The sequence below is a fragment of the Microtus pennsylvanicus genome, chromosome 4 (genome assembly GCF_037038515.1).
Source record: "Microtus pennsylvanicus isolate mMicPen1 chromosome 4, mMicPen1.hap1, whole genome shotgun sequence".
In the NCBI taxonomy this organism is placed as follows: Eukaryota; Metazoa; Chordata; class Mammalia; order Rodentia; family Cricetidae; genus Microtus; species Microtus pennsylvanicus.
This window is the reverse complement of record NC_134582.1, coordinates 100,815,234-100,842,867: the sequence shown is the minus strand read 5'-3', so window position 1 is coordinate 100,842,867 and position 27,634 is coordinate 100,815,234. Positions and strand designations below refer to the sequence as shown.

Below are 27,634 nucleotides of genomic sequence, written 5' to 3'. Positions count from 1 at the left end.
TTATGGGGTTAGGAAGAAACCTAGTGCAAGGGAAATTTCCAGGAATCCATAAGGATGTTCCCAGCAAAGACTCAAGCAATAGCCTGAACTGGCCTTCCCCTGCAATCAGATTGATGACCACCCTCATTGTCATCATAGAACCTTCATCTAGTACCTGACGGAGGCAAATGCAGACATTCACACCAAGCGCTGGGCCAAGCTCGGGGAGTCCAGTTGGAGGGAATTATACGAGCAAGGAGACATCAAAACAGAGACAGCTGACCTGAGCTAGTGTGAGCTCAGTGACTCTGGACTTACGAGCTGGGGAACCTGCATAGGACCAAACCAGGCACTCTGAATGTGGATGACAATTCTGTGGCTTGGGCAGTCTGTGGGGTCACTGGTAATGGGACCAAGATTGAATCCCTAGTGCATGAACTGGCTTTTTGGTGTCCATTCCCAATGGAGGGATACCTTGCTCAGCCTTGATAAAGGGAGGAGGATCTTGGTCCTGCCTCAACTTACTATGCCAGACTTTGTTGACTCCGCATGGGAAGCCTTACCCTTTCTGAGGGAATGGGGGCTGGGGCGGGGGGGGGGGGGTAGGAGAGGAGCGAGAGGGAACTGTGTGGTTGGTATGTAAAATGAAAAGAAAGACTTTTAAATAAATAATAATAATAAAATTCCATAGCATACAACGACTCCATCAACTGTTAGTTTTAATTCTAGGATCTTAACAGTTTTCACACTAGATACAGAAGAAGACACCCCCCCCACCTGTGATGGTTTGACTGCAAATGGTCCCCAAAGGCTCATAGGAGTGGCACTATTAGGAGGTGTGGCCTTGTTGGTGTAGGTGTGTCCTTATTGGAAGTATGTCATTGGGGCAGGCTTTGAGGTTTCAGATGCTCAATCGGGCCCAATGTCTCACTCTCTTCCTGCTGCCTGCCAATCCAGATGTAGAACTCTCAGTTACTTCTCCAGCACCTGTCTGTCTGCTTGAAGCCATGCTTCCAGCTATGATGATAATAGACTAAACCTCTGGACTGTAAGCCATCCCCAATTAAATTCCTTCCTTTATAAGAGTTGCCATAGTCTTAGTGTCTCTTCACAGCAGTAGAAACCCTAGCTAACACACCCAGGAAGCTTCTGGTAGGACCAAAGTAAAAGAAGTCACTTGGAAATGAAGAACCACAGCACTCATTTCTTCTAGACAAGGAATGCACTAAAGAGAATAGAATATAACTAACTAGACCCTAACCTGCTGTATTTTTGACTAGAGCCTATCTGATTTGGTGAAGAAATATGCCAGACAAGCCCTTTGAAACCATCCAGTTCTACCTAGGGAGAAGGGACAAGGAAACGCTTAGAGAGGTCACAGTACAAAGACACAAACAACCATGACACAGAGACCTATTTACAGAACTACAGAGTACTACATTACTAAAGGCTGGTCTACAGGCGGTTATTTTACCCCAATAGATCATGCCTACATATCAAGAAAACATCACAAAGTATGATTAAAAGCAAAAGGCACGATCTGGAAAAAAAAGTAAACACTAAAAATAGACCTAGAAATGTCAGGCATGTTAAAATTATCAGACCAGAAATTTAAAACAATGCTTAATATGCTAATGGCCCTAATGGAGAACACAGACTATGAAAAAGAACAAAAAGGAAATGCTATGCAGTAAGCTATTGTGACAGAGACCGTGCCTCCCCTGGGTACAGTAGCAGTCTGGACACAGCTACTTAAAGACATTCTGAGCTAAAGGGTACCTCAACAGAAAACAAAAAATAAAAGGAAAAAGACGACTAGGAAGCAAAAACACTGGAATATGAAAAGTTATACAGCAACAACAACAAAGATACTGTGTGTAATGAGAATCCTAGAGGAGACGTGATGACAAAGGCTTAGAAGAAACACACCAAAGACTGAACACTAAGAAATTCTAGGCATTGTCATACACCAACCAAAGAATATAAGAACATTTTGCTGCCCAAATAACACTGAGCAGCACAATTGCAAAGGAGTTGTTCAAATGATAGAGAAGCAAGGCAAAATATGTCAGAGAAAGACCACACGAGGGGAGAATTCCTATATAGGGGAACAAAGACAAAAATTACATCTGACTTTGCGACAGAGGCTGCTGAAGCAAGAAAAAAAGTAAGTGAAGAATTTTGCCGAGGCATAAGCTCTAAACTCAGGGAACTCACTCTTCAGAAGTGAAATGCAAGATTATTCTCCAGGAAAAACTGAGCCTTTCACTGACATTAGAACTCCTTCCTGAGAAATCTTAGATGTCATCCACAAAGAAGAAAAAATGACAAAGGTCAGAGATGCAGACCTACACAGAAAAGAACATTAACAAAGAAGTGGTAAAGGAAGAACGTAAAATTTTTAATTTTCTTATACTTAATTGAGCCAAGGGACAAGTTTAAAATTATTTTTAAAATGAAAAATACAATAAAAAACTAAATAAACAGAAGCAATACTCTACTAGAGTATTCATTAATTAGGATATACAAACACAAGATAAAAAAGTAGGGGAATACAAAAGGGTACTCAGTACACGATAGAGTCAGATATGCCACAAAGCCATGAGACAGATGAAGATAATACTTGATGGCACACTACCATGAGATATATGCAACATTGGGTATTTATGGGTAGGAGCGGTGCCTGCAGAGGCCAGAGGAGGGTATCAGATCCCTTAGAGCTGGAGCTGCAGGCAGATGTAGGTGCTAGAAACTGAACGCAGGTCCTCTTCAAGAGCAGCAAGTACTCTTAACCATATAGCTCCAGTACTAAAAAACCATATATGAAGTTAAAACATAGCAAAAGTTGTTCATGGAAACATATACAGACCATGCACCACAGCATTTACAGCTATGAAAACTATCCAAACCTGCCATGGTGCTAATAAACCACAGCTAAGTTGTAGTTACACCTCATACGCACTGTGACACTGCGAGAAATGAGTCCTCTCAGTGTGAAGAGCCTTTTTTCCAATAAATTGCATATTATATTTTATTATATGATCTCTCATTATTTTTGTTTGTTTTTACCATTATATATACTATGATCATATGTAGTGTGCATATACGTGTGTGTGTGTGTGTGTGTGTGTGTGTGTGAGAGAGAGAGAGAGAGAGAGAGAGAGAGAGAGAGAGAGAGAGAGAGAGAGAGAAAGAGAAAGAGAGAGAGAGAGAGAGGTGATACTTGGTGCATGTTAACAAACAGATTCACCATTAACACTTCTTGGTCACTATTAATAGTTGAGTTTTGGGGAAGTCAAAAGTTACATGTGAAAAATCAAAGTTTTTGAAAAGGCCCAGTCTGGCCTCAAATGTGCTATGCACACACAGATGACCCTGAAGTTCTGACCCTGCTGTCTGCACCTCTAGAGAATCACCACTGCACTTATGCAGTGCTGGCAATCAAACTCAGGACTTTAGACATGCTAGACTCTACCATATCTGCTCCATCCCCAGCCTCACATATACTCTCCAGCTGCTGGGTGGGCAGAGGGGTGCCTGCACCTCTGCATTTTTCTTCGTTCTTTTTTTTTCAAGATTTGTTTGTTTGTTTGTTATGTATATGGTGTTTTGCCTGCACCGCAGAAGAGGACACCAGATCTCACTATAGAAGGTTGTGAGACACCGTGTGGTTGCTGGGAATTGAACTCAGGACCTCGGGAAGAGCAGGTAGTGTTCTTTAACCTCTGAGCCATCTCTCCAGCCTACCTCTGCATTTTTCAAGGTCCAGCTGGTCTTATGTACAGATCTAACAAAATATATACAAAAATATATGTAAAGAAAAAAATCAAAGCTAATGAAAAAAATCAAAGAAGAAGTTAACAAATTCAGGGCTCTATATTCATGGATAGGAAGACAATATTATCAAATGTCAGTTTTTATCAATGTGATTGTGTAGTTAATGCAATGGCACTCAAAATCCCAGCATGTTGTTTTGTAGATTATCAACAAAGGGATTCTAAATAGAGAGAGACGAAATACCTACAATATCAACACAATAATGAAGGAGGTTCAAGTCACAGGAGTGCCACTGACACTGCTCAAGTTAGAGACTTACCATACAGTTGGCAAGACAGCTCAGTGTGCACAAGCACTTGCCACATAAGCTGGATGACCTGAGTTTCATCCCAAGAACCCACGGTAGAAGGACAGAACCAACTTCCAAAAAGTATCCTTTGACTTCCATAAGAACTCTGTGGCATGGTCCCCTGTGCATGTTCCTGTGTGCAAGCACACACATATATACATAAACACACACACACATACACACCAAAACATAACAAAAATAATAATAATTTTTAAATAAAAATTATTTAAAGAGTTCAAAAAGGTCTAATAGACATCGCCCTGGGCACCTAGGAGCCCCTCTAGGTCCAAGTCTCTTGCCAACCCTAAGATGGCTCCCTTAATTAAGATATGTGCTTCCCTGCTCCCCAGTTAGTTCCTGGGGCAGCTGAGGATAGGGAACCTGAAATGACTCTATCCTATAGCCATACTGATGAATATCTTGCATATCACCATAGAACCTTCATCTGGTGATGGATGGAGATAGAGACAGAGACCCACACTGGAGCATCGGACTGAGCTCCCAATGTCCTAATGAGGAGCAGAAGGAGGAAGAACATGAGCAAATAAGTCAGGACCACAAGGGGTGCACCCACCCACTGAGACAGTGGGGCTGATCTATTGGGAGCTCGCCAAGGCCAGCTGGACTGTGACTGAAAAAGCATGGGATAAAACCGGACTCTCTGAATATGGCGGACAATGAGGGCTGCTGAGAAGCCAAGGACAATGGCACTGGGTTTTGATCTTACTTCATGTTCTGGCTTTGTGGGAGCCTAGCCAGTTTGGATGTTCACCTTCCTAGACCAGGATGGAGGGGGGAGGACTTTGGACTTTCCACAGGGCAGGGAACCCTGACTGCTCTTCAGACTGGAGAGGGAGGGGGAGAGGAGTGGGGGGAGGGGGAGAGAAATGGGAGGAGGGGGAGGGAAATGGGAGGCTGGGAGGAGGCGGAAATTTTTTTTTCAATAAGAAAAAAAAGAAAAAAAACACATAACCAAAAAAAAAATTATATCTAGCCATTATATTGTTCTGCTCCTATAGAGAATCCCAGCTAGCACAACAATCTACTCTTATCTTTACTTGAATAACAAAATGTATTGGAGAGAGATTCTACTGAGCTTTTCAGTCAATCTTTGTAAACTGAGTTGGGTTTGGAGCTAAGTGGTAGCACATACACTGGCCTGGGTTTGATCTTCAGAGATGAATGGAGAGAGAGAGAGAATCTATTACTCTATATTAATGAACAATTGTAATGCCTGTATTGATGAGCACATCATTCTTTTTTCTAAAAAAAAATATTTAAAATATAAACATGAGAGAGAAAGAAAAAAAAAGGTCTAATAGAGAGTGTGCTATTCTCAAAAGAATAGATGTCAGTGAGCAAAATAAAAAGGCCAGAAAATTCAATGCAATCAATTAATACTTGGCAAAAGAACAAAAAGCAAAAACCTAGAGGCTGGGCTGGATTCAGCAGTTAATAGTACTCACTGCTCTTGTAGAGGACCTGAGCGCAGTTCCCAATACTTTCTCAGCTGGCTCACAACCACTTGCAACTCTGGTTCCAAGAGGATCTGATACCGCTGGCCTCCACAGACACCTGCACTCACACACATATACCCACACAGAAACACATATGCGTAAAATTTAAAATAATTTTTCAAAAGCACCATCCCATAAGTCAGGCATGATGGTACAGCTCTTGGGAAGTAGAGACAGGAAGATAATGTGTTTGAGGCCAACCTGGGCCACAAAGTGATTTCTAAGCCAGACTGAACCACAAGAAAGACCCTGCCGAGGGGGGGCTGGAAAGGAATGATAGAGAAAAGGGAAGATAAAAAGATGTTCCTCATCATGCACTATAAGACAAAAAGATATAAAAACCACATGCCTCTTGCAATGGACAAAAACCTAAAAAAGCAAGTGTTGCCTATACACCACAATTTGCTGCAATCATTCAGGACAGCTTGACTGGGGAACTAGATTTGCTTTCTGCAAAACTGGCAATCAGCCTTTTCAGTGTCTTCCCAAGACATAAAAACGTGTATCTCTTATAAACATTTGCATATTAGTTTTTAGCTCCTTTTCTCACAAAGGCTAAACCTTGCAATCAAGATGCCTGGCAATAGGTGAATGGAGAGACAGTAAAACCAGATGGCTTTGCTGAGACTATGACTTCATTGTCCCTGTCACACCCTCAGAACAAAGCTACCATGCCACCTGCTAAATATAAGACAACTGTTCCAGAGCCCAGGTCTAGTAGCAAAAAAAAAACAAGGCACAGAAGGCCGAACTGGCACACTATCTTTCCTACCAAATATTGGGCAAGACTCTGCCTTACTCACATTTTATCCAAGGCCTCCAACACAATGCCTGGCATAAAACAACAAATAGTTCATTGGCAAAGCACAGTTGAGAGAGAGAGAGAGAGAGAGAGAGAGAGAGAGAGAGAGAGAGAGAGAGAGAGAGAGAGAGAGACTCTCATTTGAACTGGCCTAGAAACAAGGCAGATGGGAGTGCCCAACTAAGGAGTAACCAAAAGGAAGTGAGTGGGCTTCCCAAAAGTGGAGCATGCTTAGGGCTAGTGCTACTCAGAAACATTTCACAGTCTACACTACACCCAGGAGTTCTTGTAATAAGTTAACAAGGTTCTTAATCTTCATGGACCGTCTTGTAAAAGAACCACAAATACATTCAAACCCGGGAAAACAACAGAGGCAAAAGCCAACCAAGAGGGAAGAAGCTTTAACTGTAAGTCTCTAACATGTTGAAACAAATCAAAACCATTCATCCTCCCAAACCCACTTTCAATTGTTAACAAAATATCAATTGTACACTTAAGGTCTTCTATGCTTTGGTATTTTGGTGTCAGAATTGTTATTTTGTCTTCTTAAAATTACATCCTGATGTCAGGAAACTTTGATGGATCAAACAAGATGCCTCTCTGCAGCAAGCAAACAAGAAACACAGGTTTAATTTTGCTCTGTTACAAACAGCCTCTCCTTGCTGAACAGAATGAGCATTGTTAGCTGTATTTTTTTTCATGTTCTTAAAGCTCCACAATTTGATCCAAAAATGCCCTGTTGGTGCCAGCTGTGCATATAAAGCGATGTTCAGAAAGCAAAGATTTCCTTTTAACCAGAACAGAGTACTTTCAAAAGAAAGGCAGAGGGAGACAACTTACCCACCCATATTAATAAAACCTTCCTTACAGAAAGAACAATTCCAGGCAAGTGACAGCCCATCCTCCTGTTAGCTAACCTTAAAAAGAACCCATAGTGAAATAGTCGTGATTTGAGCTAGTGAATATGAGAGTCAAACAGTAGTGTATTCTTAGTAAGAAATTGGTCCTGGTTTTTCTTAGCCTGGTGCACACTCACAAGCAAAGTCAGCTCAAATGTACTACCACACCTGCAAAGTCTAACAGCACTTGGGGTTCACTAAGAGAACTGAAAGCTTTTAAGACTCAACACCGTTGATAATATAACTGTAATCTCGTATGTGTTCTTCCAATATGGTTCAAAACCTCAGAGCATTACACGATGTTTCATACAGGAGTCTTTCTCTAAAGCCATCCAGCCTTAAAAAGATTCATTCACAGTTGAAGCAGGGACCATGTGTGCCTCCGGCCCTAACTACTGTCATGAGATGATTGGTACCTGAAGGAACAGACAAAAGGACCGGCCCACAAGACAGTCTGAAGCATAGGTCAGCTCTAGCTACAGGTAACAGGACTGCTTATGCCCACCCTGTACCCACAATCTCAAATTACTAAATGATCTGTTTAATTAATTCTGTCTACTGCCACCAATTATAATGACTCCTTTGTCAGCCAATTCCAAAGACAACAACTCCTAGGAACAATCGAGGTCTCACATGAAGAGGGCTGGTACCAGACTGGAGGTCCCAGGGAGGGCAATGAACAGAGAACACAAACTTCACTTGAAGGGTTTTCCTCTCGGCCTAGGATGTGTTTCTTTCACTGACAACTATGTTCCCAGAACTCACTTGTAATCTAGATTTGGACATATGCCTTTAAAACATCTTCCTGAGCAGACACATCCAAAAATAAAGCCATTTATCACAAATTCCACTAATTACCAATGAACATTTCATAATGAGTATTAAACAAAGGCACGAAGATACTCAAAATAATTAGATGAAGGAAGACACAAAAGGCAAAGACAAAACAAGAAGGTAGGAAAGCATTCTTAAAATTTGAATCCTAGTAGAAAAAAATTTAAAAAGAAGCAAAAATGAAAGGAACCTGTCATAAAACTATAAAATTATTATTATGTAATTACATAACAGAATTGACAACAAAAAAAAAAGAGTTCACAGGTTGAAAAGATGAGCGAATTTAACTGGAACAATCAATTCCAAGACAAACCCCTACTAAAAAGTTTCAAAAATAAAAAATGTTCAGACTCTCTGGGAAGAAAAGATAAAGTAATGAACAAAGGTGAATATATTTAATTAGCATCAGAGATGCCAAAAACAAAATCAAAAGTAATGTAAAACAAGAATAGAGAGATATCCTCCTAATAAGCAATGAAAGGGATGTAAGTGGTTTTGGGGGGGTTGTTGGTTTGTTTTTGAGACAGGGTTTCCCTGTAGCTTTGGAGCCTGTCCTGGAACTAGCTCTTGTAGACCAAGCTGGTCTCGAACTCACAGAGGTCCACTTGCCTGTGCCTCCCGAGTGCTGAGATTAAAGGTGTACGCCACCACCGCCCAGAAAATATTGTGATAAATAGCATCTATAGTAGCCAGTTATTAGGACAGAAACCTGTGTGACTTGAAAATAAAATATACTCCATAATAGCCCACATGTGAGCAGGCCCTCACTGGTGGCATTATTAGAGGGGTTCTAGACCATTTAGGAAGGACAACCTAGATGGAAGAAACAGGTTTCTGAGGCAGGTCCCTTGGGGTTTCTTGTCCTTGGCCCCTGTTCTCTGTCTCGGCTTCCTCCCACAGTGGGGTGAAAAGAGCCCTCACCAAGGCTCCCAAAACTATAATGTTCACAACTTTAAATATGTATCTGAAGCCAAGCAGGCATGCTTAGAGGGCTCTGGAACTTTAAGCTGTGTCTGCCACGTGACTTTACAAGGAAGTTCAATGTTGGGACTAACACTGGCCACATGACTCTTAAGTTTTGGAAATGGTTTGTGAGAATTTGGGAAAGTTTGGAGAAGCAAGATGGAGAACAAGAATGCTATGCATGGAGTGGATAACAGTGTCAATTCTGATGGCCTCAGAAAACCAAATGCTGACAGGAAAGTGAACAGCAACAGTTCCATGCACAAGGTTTCACTTGAAGTAAAGGCGCACACACTGAACTAGAAGCCACTCATGTTATGCCATGACAAAGAATTTGTATTCTTTTTATCCATGCACCGACGCTCTGTGGGAAACTGGCTGGCTTTCAGGTGATGGACTAGTTCACTTGACTGAAAAAAGTTACGGCAACAAAGCATTTGGGCAGCAGCATGGGCGCCTGGGTGATGCTGCAGCTTTGGTAAGATTTAGAGTAAGAACTGAGGGGGAAACAAAACAAAACAAAAACAACAAAAAACAAGTGCAGGAAGACATAAGCACTTATAGAATTCAGAGTGAAAGAACTCATGTTTAAAGTGGTAACCAGAGAAGGTGCAGAGCTTTATACTATTAAAAAGAAGCCACACCAATTGCAGCAGGAAAATAAAAAACATGCTTTGAATGTAGCTAGACAACCTCATCACCTGAGGAGCAAAGACACAAATGTGTAAGAAGCTAAAAAGACATACATTTGCAAAAGAAGACCCTTACCACTCTACTTACTCCCAGTCACGTACAGAATTGCTCCCTAGGATTTGTTTCCCTATGTACAGCTTAAAGACCTGCAGATGCCACTGGATGTAGCCTCTGGTATAATTCATGCAGGTAGAGTGCATTAACATTGACCCGCTGGTGCTAATTTTATGTGGATACAGATACAAGACTGGTTCAGTCATAGAGGCTTCCAACAATATCTATCAAAAATAGTGGGTAAATCTATCCATCTTCTGTAAAGTTAATTCAACACAGTGATAAGATAAACAATATAGAATGAACCATCCATCAATATAGTCAGTTACATAAAAATATCATACACACAAAACTGAACACTATGACTCCACAAACAGCAGCAAGAAGAAGTATTTTATAAACAGATAATTTAAAAATTGAGACCACTTCCTACACATATTAAGTTATTACAGAATGCACAGTTGGATGTAGAAAGGGAACAGAAAACAAAAATGAAAAAGAAGATAGAAGGAAAAAAGAGAGAGGACAGGGAAAGGCATGGAAACAGCAGGAGGCTTGCTGGTGCAGGCTGCGGTAAGGGGCAGAGGATGGTCACCATCAGACTGTAAGCATCCACTATAAAACTTGGTTGTTGCTGTTTTTAAACTATAAAAATACATTAACCATAACCAAAAAGAAAAATAAGTGTCACAAATATTAGCTCTTGAGGAATCTGATTAAGGAATATATGCAAATTAGTATATTATTCTTTTAACATTTCACTTTGTCTAAACTTATACAAAATTAAACTTTTATAAAAAAAGAAGAGGACACATAGAAAAGAAGAACCACTCCCTGTCCACATGGTATCCAAAAGTGACACGACCACTATACAAACAAAGGAAACCTGAGTGAAGACCACGCTGGTATGCAGAACATGACATGACAGAAAAATAAAGGTAGGAGGGTGAACAGAACCCAGTACCCAGGATGCTTGACAGTATCTTTGAACCACTAAATTAATCAAAAGTGGAACTGCCCATCCTTGACGCCGCTCATGCTTTGAGATGATTAATTTTCCTTATTGCTGACAGACACAGCTGTGTAAATTAAATTATGCAGAGTCAACATGAGTTCAGACTTGAAAAGGGCCTAAGAGTTTAAAGAAAGAATACCCAATCACAAGCAAGTATCCATGAGATGGGATTACCATGCTTACCTAACTCTATTACAATTATTGGGTTGTTGGCTTTTTTGGAGCCCATTCCCTATGGTGGGATACCTTGTTCAGTCTTGATACAGAGGGGAGGGTATTGGTCCTGTTTCAACTTGGTATACCAGACTTTTTCATCTCCTCAAGAGAGGCCTTACCTCCTCTGAAGTGTGGATGAGGGGAGAGGATGGGGGGTGGGGGGGAGCAGGAGAAGGGAAAGAAGGGAGGAATTGAGACTAGTATGTATAATTAAAATATTTTAAATAAAATAAACAATTATCAAGTTGTGTTTCTATTATTTTTAAATATTAGTTTTTATTTTAATTTTATTTCTTTATTTAATGTGTATAGGTGTTTTGTCGGTATGTTTGTCTGTGCACCACATGCATGTCTGGTGTCTACAGAGGCATGGATCACCTGCTTGACTTACAGATGATTGTCAGCCACCATGTGGTTGCTGTAAATTCAGGTCCTCTGGAAGAACAGCCATTGCTCTTAACTGCTGAGCCATCTCTCTAGTCTCCCATATTCTTATAAATCGACTACTTCTCAAGACCTGAGACTGTCTTTTTAGTGCTTAATTGACAAAGCCTTCAATACACAAAAATCCAACAGCTTCTCATGAAGTTAATATCAATTCTCTCTAGCATATCACATAAAATTAGCTGGCTAGCTGTGATAAAAGTATCATTTAATTTGGAGAAAGAATTTGGTTTGGAACAATTATAGTTTGTAGACAGGAACAGGGAAAATTGAAGTCAAATGCACAGAATATTCACTGTCAAATGGGAGAGACATTCCATACATATTTAACATGGAGGCCAGGGAACATAAACATTTATTTCAGATAAAAGCTCCAGACCTGCTATCTTAAGGTTAGTATCTGGAATGTGTTTCTTCTGACTGGACCGAAAATAGAAAGATGAGCCAAATGATATTTCATAGGAGTGATAAGAAAAGTCTAGAAGATTCTATCTTAATTGACAGGGAGAGCTAGTTAAATCTCTAAACAGCAGCACATAGACTTCAGACATATCAGAAACATCATATTCCTGTGTATGTGAAAGGGTTCAGGAAAGGGTAATGTCAACACAGTCACCAGTAAGTGAGAGAGAAGGTACTTTGAAGTACAGTAGTGACTTGGGTGCTTCTCAACTGGACAGATTGCTGGAAACAGATTCTGAATCAGCTGCTGGTAAATGCATTAGGCTGTGGCCAGAGAGGAAAGCACCTAAAACACTCCCAGGAAGGTGTGTTACAACCCTTTGTGTATTACAAACAATGATGCAACAAGTGACAATATGTTCCAATCCTTGCAGGCAGGTGTTTTTAATATCTGTAGGAAAGGTCATAAAACAATAGATTGCTAGATGAAGGGGCACGTGTGGTTTTCATTTTATACTACTTATCAATAAGTCACGACTTTCCCAGGAAACGATGGGAGTTCAAACCCCCATCAGCAACGTGACAGCACAAACACTTCTTCCCCACAGTCAAAGAGACTGGCCCTGCTTTTCTAAATGTCTAATGAACTTAAAAAGAATCTCACTTAATTAGTAACTTATTTTAATCCCTGACTGCCTTAGTCACTTAAGTAGTGGGACAGTGGAGGGATTCAGAAACATCTCAGGGTATCACTACCCTCAATCACCCTGGATTCCAAAAGTCCTGATTAGAATCTACACTACTCCAGCTGATCAACAAGGTGGCATGTTTCAAAATCTTCTTTATTTGACAATCTGAAATGATGACACAAATAAAATGTTTGCTGCCCGGAAGAATGAAAAAATTGCAAAGTTTCTCAGAACTGTCAATGCGCTATGCACCAGTTTTATTCTCAGGATTTGATAATTGCTATTTTTAAAATTTATTCTGATAATACAATTTTCTATGTTATTTGATGGAGGAAGGTCATTGGTTAAGTAATAAAGAAACTGCTTGGCCTCATGGTTAAAACACAGGTGGGAGGAGTAAACAGAACAGAATGCTGGGAGGAAGAGGAAGTGAGCTCAGACTCGACAGCTCTCCTCTCGGGGGCAGACGCCTCAGAGAGACGCCATGCTCCCCGCTCCCAGGCAGACACACGCGATGAAGCTCCGACCCAGGATGGACATAGGCTAGAATCTCCCTGGTAAGCCACCTCATGGGCTATACAGATTACTAGAAATGGGCTAAATTAATATGTGAGAATTAGCCTAAAAGAGGCTAGATAGAAATGGGCCAAGCAGTGTTTAAATGAATACAGTTTGTGTGTTGTTATTTCGGGGCATAAGCTAGCCAGGCAGCCGGGGTGCCAGGGATGCAGCCCCACCACTCCTATCACTACAGTTATTAAAGAGGTAAAATTGAATATTACAAGAGTAAGTTAGTTTCAACTATGAATGACCCATACACTGTACATTGATCCAAATCATACTCTCGTTTAAAGAAAAGCATGCCTTTTCCTTAACTACTCTAAAATACTGGCAGGCACTTCAAGAAGGCACCAAATTAAGCCTTTCAATTTTACCTGATTCCTCTTGTAGAAAACAAAAAAAAAATGTATAAGCCTGAGTACACATTGGCTAGTTGGCACAAACAATGCACTGCTGACTTCTAAACCATACAGTTAAAAAGGTCTTTGACATCACTTTCATTTGTATTTTTCCCAAAACAATTTCTGTGTGATGTCATCATTATCTTTCTTCCTCTAGTGACACTGAGAAAGTATGCTGGACCAAGGAAATCAGAGCCCCTGAGTCCACCCCGCCCATTAGAGACACTGAAGGCAAACTGTGAAGGTAAACGTGAGATCAGAATTGAAGTCTCCTAGCTTCCCTCAGACAGGATTCAAGGACAGCAAACTACAGCAAGCCACACCCTGGGGAAGATTAAAAAAATTTTTTTCTAAATCTCCACTCTTAAATCTAACCTTACATTTTTATCTTATAAAAGGAACTATTGTTCTCAGCTATAACTTATTTTTAGAATTATATAAAATACTGTTTTCTAGTATTTAATTATAAACTGAATTTAATCCCCACATAACCAGTTTCCTCTACAATATAAATTCTATTCCTGTTTGCCATCCAAATTCTTTTGAATTTTCTAGTGTCTAAGCCCTGGTTACAAAGATTGTATGACAGAGTTCAGTCTCAGAGATTACATACACACCTTCCTTACAGAATCCTTTTCAGATATGGCCATGTAGGTTTTAAGAGTAGAAAATATGTACAAGTCCCAATTTTCTTTAATACATTCTGCAACATCAAAGCCATGAACGTCTCCTGTGTGTTTTGCTATTGGATAAACAGAATGAGGGAAAGTTCTCAAATGCCAGTCAACTGTGTTATTTCTTAAACAGTCTGAATACAGATAAGAACAGAAAGGTCTGCTTGCAAATATTTTTAAAACCTCCTCTAAAATAGCGGCCCTGGCAAATGATAGAAAGATAAAGAAAATGTGTGCCTTACTCCTGAGTTTACTCCCTGTGGTAGGGTCATCAAGCCAACCCCCAGTGAACAATCTCTAGTTCTGTTCTTGCACAGCCCTAATTCTGTTGACAACAGTGGACTACACCCAGAAGAAAGGGAAATCCACTGTGTTTTCTGGCCTCTTTCACATGCAGGTAGTTCTCTGATAAAGGCACAGACAAGAGAGGCAAACTCTGGTTTTGAGTAGAAGTTTCTAGAAAGTACCTTTGAAAAAGAAAAAGGCAGTCTCAGTTGGCATACTCTTCTTCCTACTTTTGGGGAGACACATGTGGTGGCTGGGAAGTCACAACTGTTTGACACCATCAGAAAAGGGCCACTAGTAATGTAAACTCTTCAGTCCCTCCTACCCCTCAATTGTGAAACCAAACTAACAACATGGTAACTGTGAAACTGGCATTAGATCAGAAAAATAAATCCCCTATCTTATTTAAGCCTCTATTTATTAGGTTTTCTATGACATTTTCTAAAGCTAAGTGCAAAGTAATACAATCTAATAAGAAAGAGATACAGAAAGGGTCTTTGAAAATCCACCGAGGAAGATATTAGTCCGACAGAGGCAGAGGGTGGAGGGTCAGGAAGATAAGCGTCCAGAGAAGCAAACAGACAAGGCGGTGCACTCATTTGCTCAAGGATCACCATCATCTACTGCCTGCAACCCTGACGGTGGCTGCCCCGGGAGACTGAGGGGAATTCAGGCAAGAAGAATGTTCCAGTACAGAGATACTCATAAGGGGTGACACACAATCTGTGCTGGACTGTGCTTACATCCACCTTCCAATATTTATTCATCAAGCTCCATCTTGTCTCCAAAGCTACATCAGGGCCTCCACATAAAGTTACAAAGGGGAAAAAACCCTGTGGAAGACTCACATCATAGTTAGTACCTTAAACTCATAAAGCACTCTCTAGCCAAAAGCTGGGCTGCATACTGCCTGAAGATTGTATCTTCCTTCCGCTAGCACCCTAGCCGGTCTCCCTAAATCACAGAAGACTGTACCTCACTGCACTCTCCAGTCTAAGCAACTCATTCGTGTGGCCCAGAGAACACCCAAAACTATAAATATTTCATATTTGGGTAGCATGAGCTAAGTGGAAAAGGGTTTTTCTTTTCTTTTGTTTATTATCAGTTATTCAACAACTCTGTGGAAAAATTAAGAAAAATTACGTTTGTCATACTCACAGAACACAATAGGGAGAAAAGGGGCTGTTTACAAACACACAAGATCAAGGAAAATATCATTCAAACAAAAACAATAGAAAATCACTCTCAGCTAAGAGGACAGGCTTAGAGCACGGTAAGTTCCTCTCTGATCCTGCTACAGCAAGTCTCTGCATGCCTTCCAGAGCCTCCACCTACAGAGCTGTTAGGACAACGGCCAACACATATATTTAATTATGGAAGAATTCAGCACTATCGGCCAGCTGTTACCATTCAGAATACACTGACCTCTTTCACTCACTCTCTTGCACAGAATGGCAGAAACAAAGCAACTGTTGATGCGACAGTAATCATGAAATATGCAAAGTACTATTCTCCAAAAGACTTGAGATAACTCCACAACCCAGCTTTGCATTTTAAAGTGATTTGCTCCCTCTCAAGTGCTTTTCTGTTCCTTATTTGCAAGTTCAATGACTAATCTAACCATGAGTTCCCTTTGTTTCTATTCCTTTAAAAAGTCAACCATGAATTCAAATACATTTCCTAGGTTCTTTTCAATCAAATTTCTCACTGGACTACATAATAAGATGACTCTCTTCTGCCCCTCTATGCATCTCTATGTTCCATGCTTACAGGACAAGCAATGTAAGGGCTGTCCTACACACCCATAACTCTTAGTCCTCACTTTCAAGAGAAAAAAGAAAATTAAGGTTCATTTAATGTTCATAGAAAGCTCATTCCTCCAATAGTACCCTCAATTCCAAAGCAGCTGAAGGTGGTGGGAAGGCCAGGAAGGCCCACAACAACAGAGAGTAGACCACACAAACTGACACATAAATAACCGCCAACAAACAAACTCACACATGGCAGATGGAACCACAGCTAACCCATCAACAGCTCACCAGAGAAACCTGCACTGCATCAGATCAACTTTGGATTCAACTCAGTGAAAACCTCCTCAGTAACTAGTTAGCAGCAGATCTGCAACAGACCTGGGCACCTCAGAAATCAGAACAGCAGTCTCTCTTTCCTTACACAGCTGTGTCTCGGCACCCTAGACCCTAATACACAAACTTAACTTTCCCAACACTGTCACTTCCTCACGCGTCTTCTGCTCTCAGTCTGGTGAGCTCTGGTGGCTTTTGGTCATTCACAGAAACTATAAACAATTGGATGCTCAAATGTAAGATAATACTGTAATATTAATAGTTCTACAACGGGCTTGGTGGTGGTGGCCCATGCCTTTAATACCAGCACTTGGGAAGCAGAGGCAAGAGGATCTCTGAGTTTTAGGCCAGCTGGGACTTAAAGATTAAGTTCCAGGGCAACCAGGACCACACAGAGCAACCATTTCCAAACAAAAACAAAAAACAAACAACTTGTAAATGACAATCCACTCGACTAAGATGTTAACAGTGAGCTGCTGAGGAGTGACAGCAGAAGGAAGGACTCTGCTCCTTCCCAAAAGTGAAAAGAGAATTCAGGCAAATTAAACAAATAATCAGTGTGCCTCAAGCTCAAGACAAAACAGCACATTTTCTTCTCTCTGACTGAACACGACCCAGGAGTACAATACTGATGCTCTTGGCTGGTTTAGTTTGGTAGAAAAGAAGGTAGTGACATCCACAGCCCAGAGCTACCAGCATGGCCAGGTGACTCCAGGGCACAGGTGTTCTCAATGCTGTCCCTCAGGAAAGAAACCAAAGAATAACCATGGCAAAAACTGGCAGCTGGCCTGGGTCTGAAAAAGCATGGGATAAATTTGGACTAGCTGAACATAGCGGACAATGAGGAAGAATGGGAACTCAAGAACAATCGCAGTGGGTTTTAGATCCTACTGCATGTACTGGCTTTGGGGGAGCCTAGGCAGTTTGGATGCTCACCTTAGGAGACCTGGATAGAGGTGGGCGGTCCTTGGGCTTCCCACAGGTCAGGGAACCCTGATTGCTCTTCGAGCAGATGAGGGAGGGTGACTTGATCGGGGGAGGGGGAGGGAAATGGGAGGCGGTGGCAGGGAGGAGGCAGAAATCCTTAATAAATAAATAAATTTAAAATAAAAACACTGGCTGTCACCTCTTCAGGAGAAGAGAGGGAGGTCCCTCCCTCGCCTATAGGAAAGCCATCAGTTCTTAAAAGAGAGTCCTCAATGCAACATTTGAAAATTAGTATGTTCTTCACCTATTTTGAAAAATACACCGTGCCTTTGAAATGGAACCCATAGTAACCTTGGTCCCCAAAACAGAACTAGTAAATAGTCACCAAACAAACTAGTAAATTGTCACCAAACAGAACTAGTAAATAGTAGTAGCAACAGCAGCATATATAAAGAGTACCCAATGTTCCATGAAGCTGAGGCAGACAGATTAAAGGCTTGAGCATGGTGGACCACTGGAGACCCTGGTATGGTGAACTCAGGTAACTGTGGTCACCGACATGGAAGTGTTCAAGAAGCACACTAGTCCAGACCGCGGAAGGAAAGGTAGGGTCTGAAAAAGACAGAGAAGGAGCCAGTCTGCTGCAGTCCCCAAATGATGGAAATGGGTGGAGAATGGGAGAGTGACCCACAGTGAGCAGAGCAGTAGAGAAGGCATTGCCTTAATAGACAATGTGTAAAGCCACACAGGCCAACACCCCAACTGACTTCATCACAAAAAAACTGGTGTGCAACAAAGGGTGAAGCAACAAGATTGCACAGGGATGTGTCCCACCTGCTCCTGACCCTTCAGACAACATAAAACTGAGATCAGGTCAAGCCACTCAAGCAGGTGAGTGAAACCCAAATGCGGGCTGGGGAGAGGGCTCAGTGAGTAAAAATGTTTATGCTCAGGCCTAGTGACCTAGGGTCGGGTCCCTAGAAGCCATGTAGAAGTGCAAGCACCTGTATCCCTGCTGCAACTATAGGAAATGAGAGCTAGGGGCAAGAAAGTTACAGAGGCCAACCTAGCTTAAGCATAGGTAAGGACACCCTGTCCCCAACAATGTGGCAAGACAAGGACAGGCAGTTGAAGGCTGTCCTCTGACCTCCACCAGCAGTCTGCACATGCCCACATTCTCACACAAACATTCTCCCCCTTCCTTCCTCCTCGTGTGTGTGTGTGCGTGTGTGTGCGTGTGCGTGCGTGTGTGTGTGTGTGTGCGCGTGTCTGAAAACAATGTGAATTAGCTAACCAGTTTCTTACAAAAAGTCAAATGAGGCCCAGTGTGCTTTTATTTTCTATCAATTTTTTTCATTTAAATTAAATGAAAATTAAAATTAACCAAAGCAATTATAGTTAAAAATATTAGTGAAGCTAATTAACAACATAATCTCGGTTGAGATCTTCACTTTCTTTTAACCAGGGTGATTAATAATTGAGAGGACAAGCCCTTGTCTATTCCTAGCAGCTCAGCTTATTCTTCAAATCAATTTACTTCATGTATTCTGGCTGAAATAGTACTCTTGTTCCTCTGTCAATGTACAAAGAACTCAGAGATAAATCCACGTAAAACAAACAATATTTCCAAGGTAGGGTTGAGAGTAAAGCCATTTGTTACTCTGCTCAGCAAAACAAGGGATTCCCTGTAGAGAAAAGACATCACACAAAGCAGGTAGCCAGTACTTCAGGCCCACCTTTCCTGCAGTGTCCATCTCTCTATATATATATATCTACTTTAACTATTCATGCAAGTCATTTTCTTTGGCTATCTAACCAATCCTGTCAGCATTGTCATATGTTACTCTGAGCAAGGGTGGTTCAAAATGGAATGACTCTTGTCTGTCTGCTTTATCGAGTGACCACAGTGCCCATTTTGGGTAATAATGTACAAGGTCAAACAGAGGTCATCAGTCCATGATCAAAGCATGCTGGCTGCTCTTCCTGTCTTTACATGGAACACACACGCTGTGTTTATTTTTACCAGCCTCTACGTGACCTCCTTTAGGTGGCACGAGAAAGACCCCACACTTCTGAAAGAGCAGAAGCCAGAGGCTTTTCTCATTTGATACTCTCATTAAGACCATTTTTTTTCAAACTTTTGATCTTTTTCATTTACTCAAGGGTTTCTCAAGTTAAAGATCATATTGTTTAAACCACAGTGGAATAATGAATCAAACAGTAACTGGGTATTGAGATGCTTAAGAAGAAACAGAATGATCCACCAGGCAGCATCATGAAACACAGGCCCCCTAGCAGTTTTTATTTGAACTAGAACAGCCAATAATAAGAGTTCAAAGTTCAAGGCCAGTCCAGAAAGTCAGATTCACTTCTATTTTTGTTACATAAAGCTGCTATGACTTCATCAATCTGATCAATGATCTACCATAAAACCTCAGGAACATTAAAAAAAAGAGCGAGAGCGCCGCTGTCGTTACACACACAGCTGCTGGATCATAAATAAGACTTGTATCAATCACATGAAAAACACAAACCCCTGTAGCTCACCTTTGTTCCTGTTATCCTTTTATAATGAGGAGGATGGTTCTAACTCATGGTTCAAGAGGCAAAATGAAGTGATGGACAATAGATAATTAAAGGCAAACAGTGACTAGAAACCAAGAATACACTGGAAAGGAACAAAAGCAGACGCTCAGAGACATGACAAGTAAGAACGAGTGACAAGCCAGGACAGAGCTTTGTGTAGAGCACGTGCACGGCAAGCTCCAAGCCCTGCGGTGGAGCTCAGTGGTAGAGCGGGTTCTATACCTACGCCAGAGGGGATTTATTTATAAGTACTGATAAAGCAAAGCAATTGCTATGGATAAGTGATCCAAGGAAGAAAAAAGACTTTGATGTCTAATAAAAAGGACTGGCCACCACAGGATGGACAAGTATCTCATTCTATTGAAAAGCATAAACACAAAATACATACAAGAGATGGATCCACAGGATGAGGGCAGATAAATGTGTACCATAGTAATTACATATTTATTATATGCATGTAATAATGTATGAATATATAAGGGTCACAAATTGGACACATTTATCATTTCTTGTTAGGAGACGGCAATAAGTAGGAAGGCATGAACATAAAGTGAAACGCTCGACAAAAGTCTTCATGTACATACATGTCACTTGTACCTGATAGGTTCTCAATGTAAATTGTTTTTGATATGTTACCTGATTTTATATTTACTCTGGAAACAAATCAAACATTAGTTGAAGTGTTACTTTAGAAGGATCAAAAGCCTCTAGAGACATAACAAATAATCATATAGAACTCTATTTTTCATTTTTCTTTCAATCAAGAAGAATAGTCCACTAAGGGAGCTCTGCTTGCTGCTCCTAGCTCTGCAGAGCTCTAAGGACACGTTTCCTTCTGGGATTAGTGCAGCTTCACCACATGTCACACTGACATTGAGGCTCGTTCACCACAGAACTGCACTGCTTACAGAGTCGATAGCAAAACCACTGGGAAAATTGCACGGGGGTTTTCTTTCCTCTTTTCCTTTCAATCTTTCCTTATGTTTTTTTTGGGGGGAGGGGAGGATCTGCCCTGTGTGTTGTTCTGGTGACGCTGTGGGGTGAACTCAGGACTCCACTCACATGCTCTACCGCTAAGCTATATCTGAAGATAGACTAATCTGTATCACAGCCATCTTCTCCAGACTGCAAGCGTGGGCCTCAGTAGTGCTAAACTGTTTTGTATAAATTTTAACTGTCCTATAGACAATGTGAATATGACAGATTTCTCAGTCAGAGAGAGAGAGAGAAGTTTCTGGAAACGAACAGCAGCATCCTCTGCTATGGTTTAGATCTGCTCTACTCCTGGAGGTAGCCCTCCATCTATCTCTGCTCCATCCAGCCTTGCTACCTCTGCTGTGACACAAAAATTTTTGCTCCTTTTGAGTTAAACTGTCACCTTGGCCTCTCACCTGCACATACCTGGCATACACAGCACACACAAGTGCATACATATAGATTTAAAATAAATATTTAATAAATAGATAATAGAAGCGAAGCTAAGAAAAGGCCTGGCTGGCAAGGCAATGGAAACTAGGTAACACATCTGGAACTGATTAGAGCTGAGTGTGTTAAACAGCAACAGAAATGAGCCAACGGAGTCAGAGAGGCTGAAAGCCTAGGAGGAAATAATTTAAACAATAAGCTTTCTAAGGACACAGTGAGGAAACAACCTAAACAGCAAGGACTCATGCACCAGTATCCTATGGAGCTACCGGCACACGCCGCACCACTGAGAGCATGGCTAACGGGAGGCAAAGATGATTATGGCAAGCAATTTCACCAGAAATGCCTGCATCCTCTGAGAAGAACACACAGGCCAGACAAATTAACTTCACAAATGTTCAAAATGCATTATGAAACTCCTTAGTAAAACACTGTTCATCAGATAAACCCCCCCCCAAAAAAAATAGCAGCTTAAAAGTCCCACTGGATAACGTTTCAGTGGCTTCCTTAATCCAGCTGGGATGTTTTTATTTGTGAGTTAATTAGAATAAAGTGTTTTTATTTAAAAACTATTTAAAGTCTAACTCAAACTTTTTGTTATATACTCAAATATTTAATAATATGAGGAATCATTCAGTAAAAGGTAAAAGATTTATATGAGCTGAAGAGAAATCAGAGTAATATAAGAAATCTTTCAAAAAGCTTATCTGGAGATAGTGAGAGGACTCAGCGGAGTAAGGCACTTGCCACCAAGACTGACAACCTAAACTCAACCCCAAGGACTCTCAAAGTAGGAAGAACTGACTCCAGCGACTGTCCTCGGGCCTCCGTGTGCACACTGTGGCACGTGCACACAAATAACTATATGCTTGCTAAAAGTAAAGGCTACTGAGTTAATACTGGCTGATACTAGTTCCTCCCTTGGTTATCTGAAAAGAAAAGCATGGGGACCTCCTCCTTACTTGATTGAGTTTCGGAAGTGGTCTTCAGCCGGGTTTTTCACAGTACAGCTGTTCAGGAGCCACAAATCTGCATCTGACGCATTTTCTAGTAAAGGAAACAACACAAAAAAGAAAAAATAAATACTACATTTAATCAAATCAAAAACACGCAAGTGCTTACTTACCAGGCAGCATGGGAATGCTAGGGAATGGGGAGAGCAGGTAGTAACAAAGGCGAGGGGACAGTTACAGTACTGCCCGTCAGAGATCACAGCTCAGATCAGGTTGGGGAGACTGTAAATGCAGGGAAGCTGGATGGAACATATACTGCATCATTTAAAGTCTTTCACTATTACAAGCAGGGCTCCAGTGAGTGAGTGAGTGAGTGAGTGAGTGAGTGAGTGAGTGTGTGTGTGTGTGTGTGTGTGTGTGTGTGAGAGAGAGAGAGAGAGAGAGAGAGAGAGAGAGAGAGAGAGAGAGAGAGAGAGAAACAGAGAGAGAGAAACAGAGAGAGACAGAGACAGAGTTTTGTGACTTTTTCTCAGGTTTCCTTTGGTATCAAGCATAAAGAAGTGGGACTGTTGAGACAAAGACTAATTCTTGAAATGCCCTTGTGCACTGTTAGGCTCCTGAACGGGAGCATCACTGTACACCCCAAGGCACAGGACCTGTGAGTGTGGTGCACTAACCTTGCCACTAGATGGACAGCCACCCCTTTGGACTCCTTCTTGACAATCTGGGGGAAAATGGGACCCCAGTGACAGATACATGTAAGCTCTTCTTATCATAACGTGGAATTTTCCATGTTTATTTCTGAAGTTTTTTCTTTTTCTGCCTTTCATTTGTTCTACTGGGCTACTTAATACTCATGGCGGCAATAATGATATATCTATGACAGGGGTCACAATATTTTTCTCAACGTTTTTTTTAAGGGGGGAATCAATTTTTCATGACACTTTTCTGTTTCTAAGGCATCAAACCGGTCAACTTGTTCTCCCTTTTCCCCCCAATTTTGCCTTAGAATTGTGAGTCACAACTAAGACACTTCCCCTCTTCCATGACTGGAAAGAAGCATGTCTGTTCCCTTTCAATAGATGCCAATGCATGATTTTGCATTTTGATTTCTGATGTTACACGTTTACACAGATATACATGGATCTTATTAAATACTTCTGAAAAGTGAAATAAATGCTTACATTTTCTATCAAGTTGGAAAAGATTTTTAAATGTAAAGCTATTTAATATAAGCATAGCAATGTGGAAAACCTGTGACTGTTGCTCCCTCGCTGCCATCCACATTGATTAAACACTCAGAAGACAAGGTAGGAACAGCAACCAAACATTGAAATGTTCTTTGGGACACTCATATCACACATCTATTACATGACACATATATGAATTCAAACACACACATATACATACACATATATTAAAATTCACTTTGATGATTAACAAGGAAAGAAGAACTAGAAAGCTTATATAGCCTTTGGAGAAAGATGGTTTAAATAAATAGGAGACCCATGGTTCGGATCTTATGTACACCCAAAGGGCCATATGGTAAAGCATGGACACTGGTACTCAGCACTGCAAGAGTGGTGGAGTTATCAAGCATAAGTCAAACTACAGGATGTTATGGTTTAGATATGAAGCCTGCGGAACGCTGAACACTTGATCCCCACCAAGCCACCTCACAAGCCCCAGATCCATCTTTTCATTTTCTGGTTTTTTAAAACCTTTCATAAGCGATGGGGTTTTTTTCCAGTTTAATCTTTAGAGACAAAATAAAGCTTAATTTATATCATCCCATACTATTTGAATTTCTAAGATTCATCTTTATTTTGTATACACATGTTCATCTGTGTGGGGGTATATTCACATGAATATAAACACCCACAGAGTCCAAAAGAGGGCAGCACATCTTTCTGAAGTCACAGGTGGTTGTGAGCTTTCCAAAGCACTGGGAACCCAAATCACATGCTCTTAACAACTAAGTCATCTCTCAAATCCCTGATACAACAAATAAATAAATAAATAAAGACTAGTGCCTTTGTTTGTGTTTGCTCGTTGGCAGTGAGGAGCTTGTGCCACTGTGTTCGTGTGAAGATAAGAGAAAGGCTTGTCGAAGTCGCCAGTTCTTTCCTGCTATTACATAAGTCCCAAGGATCAAACCCGGGTCACCAGGCTTTAGCAACTCGTGCCCTTACCCAGTAAGCCATCTCACTGGCCCTATTTGACTTCTATTACATTTATTAAGTGAGTGTACAGGAGTGTGGAAGGGCATACAGAGGTCAAAAGAGAGCTTACAGGAGTAGTAGCTCTGGAGACTGCTTGGCACCAGAACACTGAGCCACTGGCCCTGCCTATCAAAGAGAAGAAGGTACTGCTTCCTTTTCTCTGAACTGATAAACCTGCTTCATCTTCGTTGATTCCTTCTTAATAGTACTTAGAATGACTCACTTCCTTTCCATCTGGAGGTGAGACTACGAACTACCTCCCTTCTGTGATCCAGCGTGGAGCGTGGAAATGAGGACCTGATACAGATCCCCTGCTAAGGGCTTTAGTCACTGAACCGAGAAAATGAAGGCCACCAACCAACCAACCACCCACTCCAAGCATGAGTAAAGAAGAACAAATATTTGTTCTAATCAAAATGTACTGTTTCTAAACTATTTCTTTACACACACTAGAAACTGCTTTTCGGTCTACGGCAGTTAAGCCCCGATTGGTAATAATGATCATCATTAACGTTATTGAATACATATTGTGTCGGGCAGGAGGCCAGGCATACCACATACATGTAATCCTGCCCTTGTGAGGAGAGTTCAATTTTATTCCCATTGCCAGAGAAGGAGCTTCAAGCTTGGAAAGGAAAAGCGACTTTCAGAAAGTCATTGGTTAAGGGGTGGGCAAGGATTAGAGTCCCGACAAACTGACTCCACAAACTGTGAGCTTGAGGAAGCAGTATGTCTCACTAGCAGTCCTCTGCCTCCTAACCAAACAGATTGCCGAGTGTATCTAAGGACAGTACCAAGTGGCATGACTTGGCCTTGAGAACGCTGCAGGGTGTTTTGAGGCTTCAAGCACAGCCTTTCTCCATTTCCAATATTTCTAAGATTTTGAGCAGGTCGGCTTTGGTCTGCTCTCATCAAGGGTGGGCATGAAGTAAGTAACAAGAGAGTTAGTAACAAATGAGACTTATTAGCCTGAAGCCCAGACACGCCTTCCTGCTCCCTGCAGGCTTCTGCATGGTGCAGTTCAGCAGCATGTAGAACAAGGCATTTTTCCCAGACAGTTGCTCCATGTGAGAGACACCGGAAGAGCAGCAAGGAACATCAGAGGCATACAACCATAGACTTCAATGTGGAGGGCAACCAGCAGAAGGAACAGAGGGCAACTGGGCAGATACAAAGTAAAAGCTCACAAACAATAACGCAAAGAGAGAAGAGATAGGTTGTTTTGGCCCCAAACGCATTTTTTGAGAGTTTCTTTCCCACAGAACTCTGGAAGACAAGTCAAGCCCAAACAGTTTGAATGCGCATTAAGCTTACTCAGACTCGGGAGTTTCTTTACATGATACAAATCATAGAGAGCCTGCTAAAAACTTTGAGAGTAAACTATGTGTTCTAAGAGAATGTTCCTTAAGGTGTATCTTAAAAACAATATCTTCTTAAGACCAATAAGAGATAAATAAAAATGCTGGTCCGAAGCTAATTTTCGTGCTACAGTTCACCTACGATTCTGTTTGCGGCCGATATAACGGTACACTAAGTCTGTTTCTGAAAAGCACTGAAAATGGCTCATTAGAAAACAGTCTCCCTTAGAGATCTAGGGTTGGGACAGTGGAAGGATGAGAAGAAAGGAGGGAGAGAAGACAGAAAAGGACAAGAGACCTAGAGCGCTAAAAGGACCCAGACTTCCTTTCTAATTCTGAGTAGGAAGGGGCCCTCAGATCCTGAGTGCAGGTCATGTGGAGAGTCCCTTCATGGAGCAAAATACAGTAGGTCCTGGGGACAAGTACCTTCTCTCGCAATGAGTTTGTTCTTGCAAATTACTACATAGACGTTTCACAGAGGTAAGATGAAGAAACTAAGTCAGCATGAACTCTGTTTACTGAATGAAGGAAAATAACTTTCCGTTTAAGTGACAAGTAATAATAGCTGGAAAAACTCGCCAACAACTACAAAAATTCATTCTATAAGTGTGTATCCTGGTCATAATTAAAGTGGAAATGCAGGACAGCCATGTACTCAGTACAGAAATAAGCACTGCTAACAGTCGTTCTCTCGCCAATAGCTAAGCTGACCACACACATAAGACGCAGAGGTCACTGAATCTAAAGAGTCCAAACAGCGTATCTGTGCCTCTGTGTCGTGTCTGCTTTAGAAAGCGAGGACCGGAATACCTGAGCCACCATCTCCCATCCTCCCTTAACTGTCTAACAAGCTGTTTTCCTGTCACAGAAAACCTTCAAAGCCCATGGTTTAATACATAAAAGTTCAAAACAAAATTTGATCCTTAAGTTTGTATATCCACATAAAATATCTTCATATATCCTAAAAGTGATATAACAAAAAAAAAACTTCTATTTAGCTAAAGACTTAAACAACCCAGAGGCTATCACTCACTTGCAAATTGCCAAACACATGTGGTTTCTGTCATAATGTATACAGTTCCCAGTTGTTTATCGCTAATCAGTAAGTCAAGTCATCTGTTAAGAATAGTGCATTTCCAAGATCAGAATTAACCCTGACTGAAATACAGGGAAGATTAATCTAAGAGTCACTTCCGGAGTTGACTTGGCAAGTCAAAACAATAACCAATTTGGTTACTTGAGGAGGTGGGGGTGGGGATTACCTTACCAGAGAAAATGGCAAGGTAAGAAAGACTTGGAGGATCTGTGAAGAGGGTTGCTGCAAAGGCCAAATAAACAAAATGATACTGAGTGTGACTGAGGACTAGGAGAAAGTCCAGTCGGCACAGTGCTTGCCAGACAACTTTGCAGACCTAAATCCCATCCCCAAAAGCCATAGACTAAAACCAGGTATTGTGGCACACACCTTAATCCCAATATGAGAAAGAGGACAAGCATGTACATCCCTGGAACTCATTAGTCAACC

The 27,634-nt window shown here is 41.2% G+C and overlaps 1 protein-coding gene across 1 annotated transcript in view; it reads right to left on the bottom strand.

Annotated features, from left to right (window-relative positions):
* Positions 1 to 27,634, bottom strand: part of Cdkal1 (CDKAL1 threonylcarbamoyladenosine tRNA methylthiotransferase) — a 514,315-nt gene that overhangs the window by 402,590 nt on the left and 84,091 nt on the right. Inside the window, 1 exon segment of the mRNA XM_075969982.1 lies at positions 22,539 to 22,623. Within this exon segment, the coding sequence (XP_075826097.1) occupies positions 22,539 to 22,623 (85 nt within the window).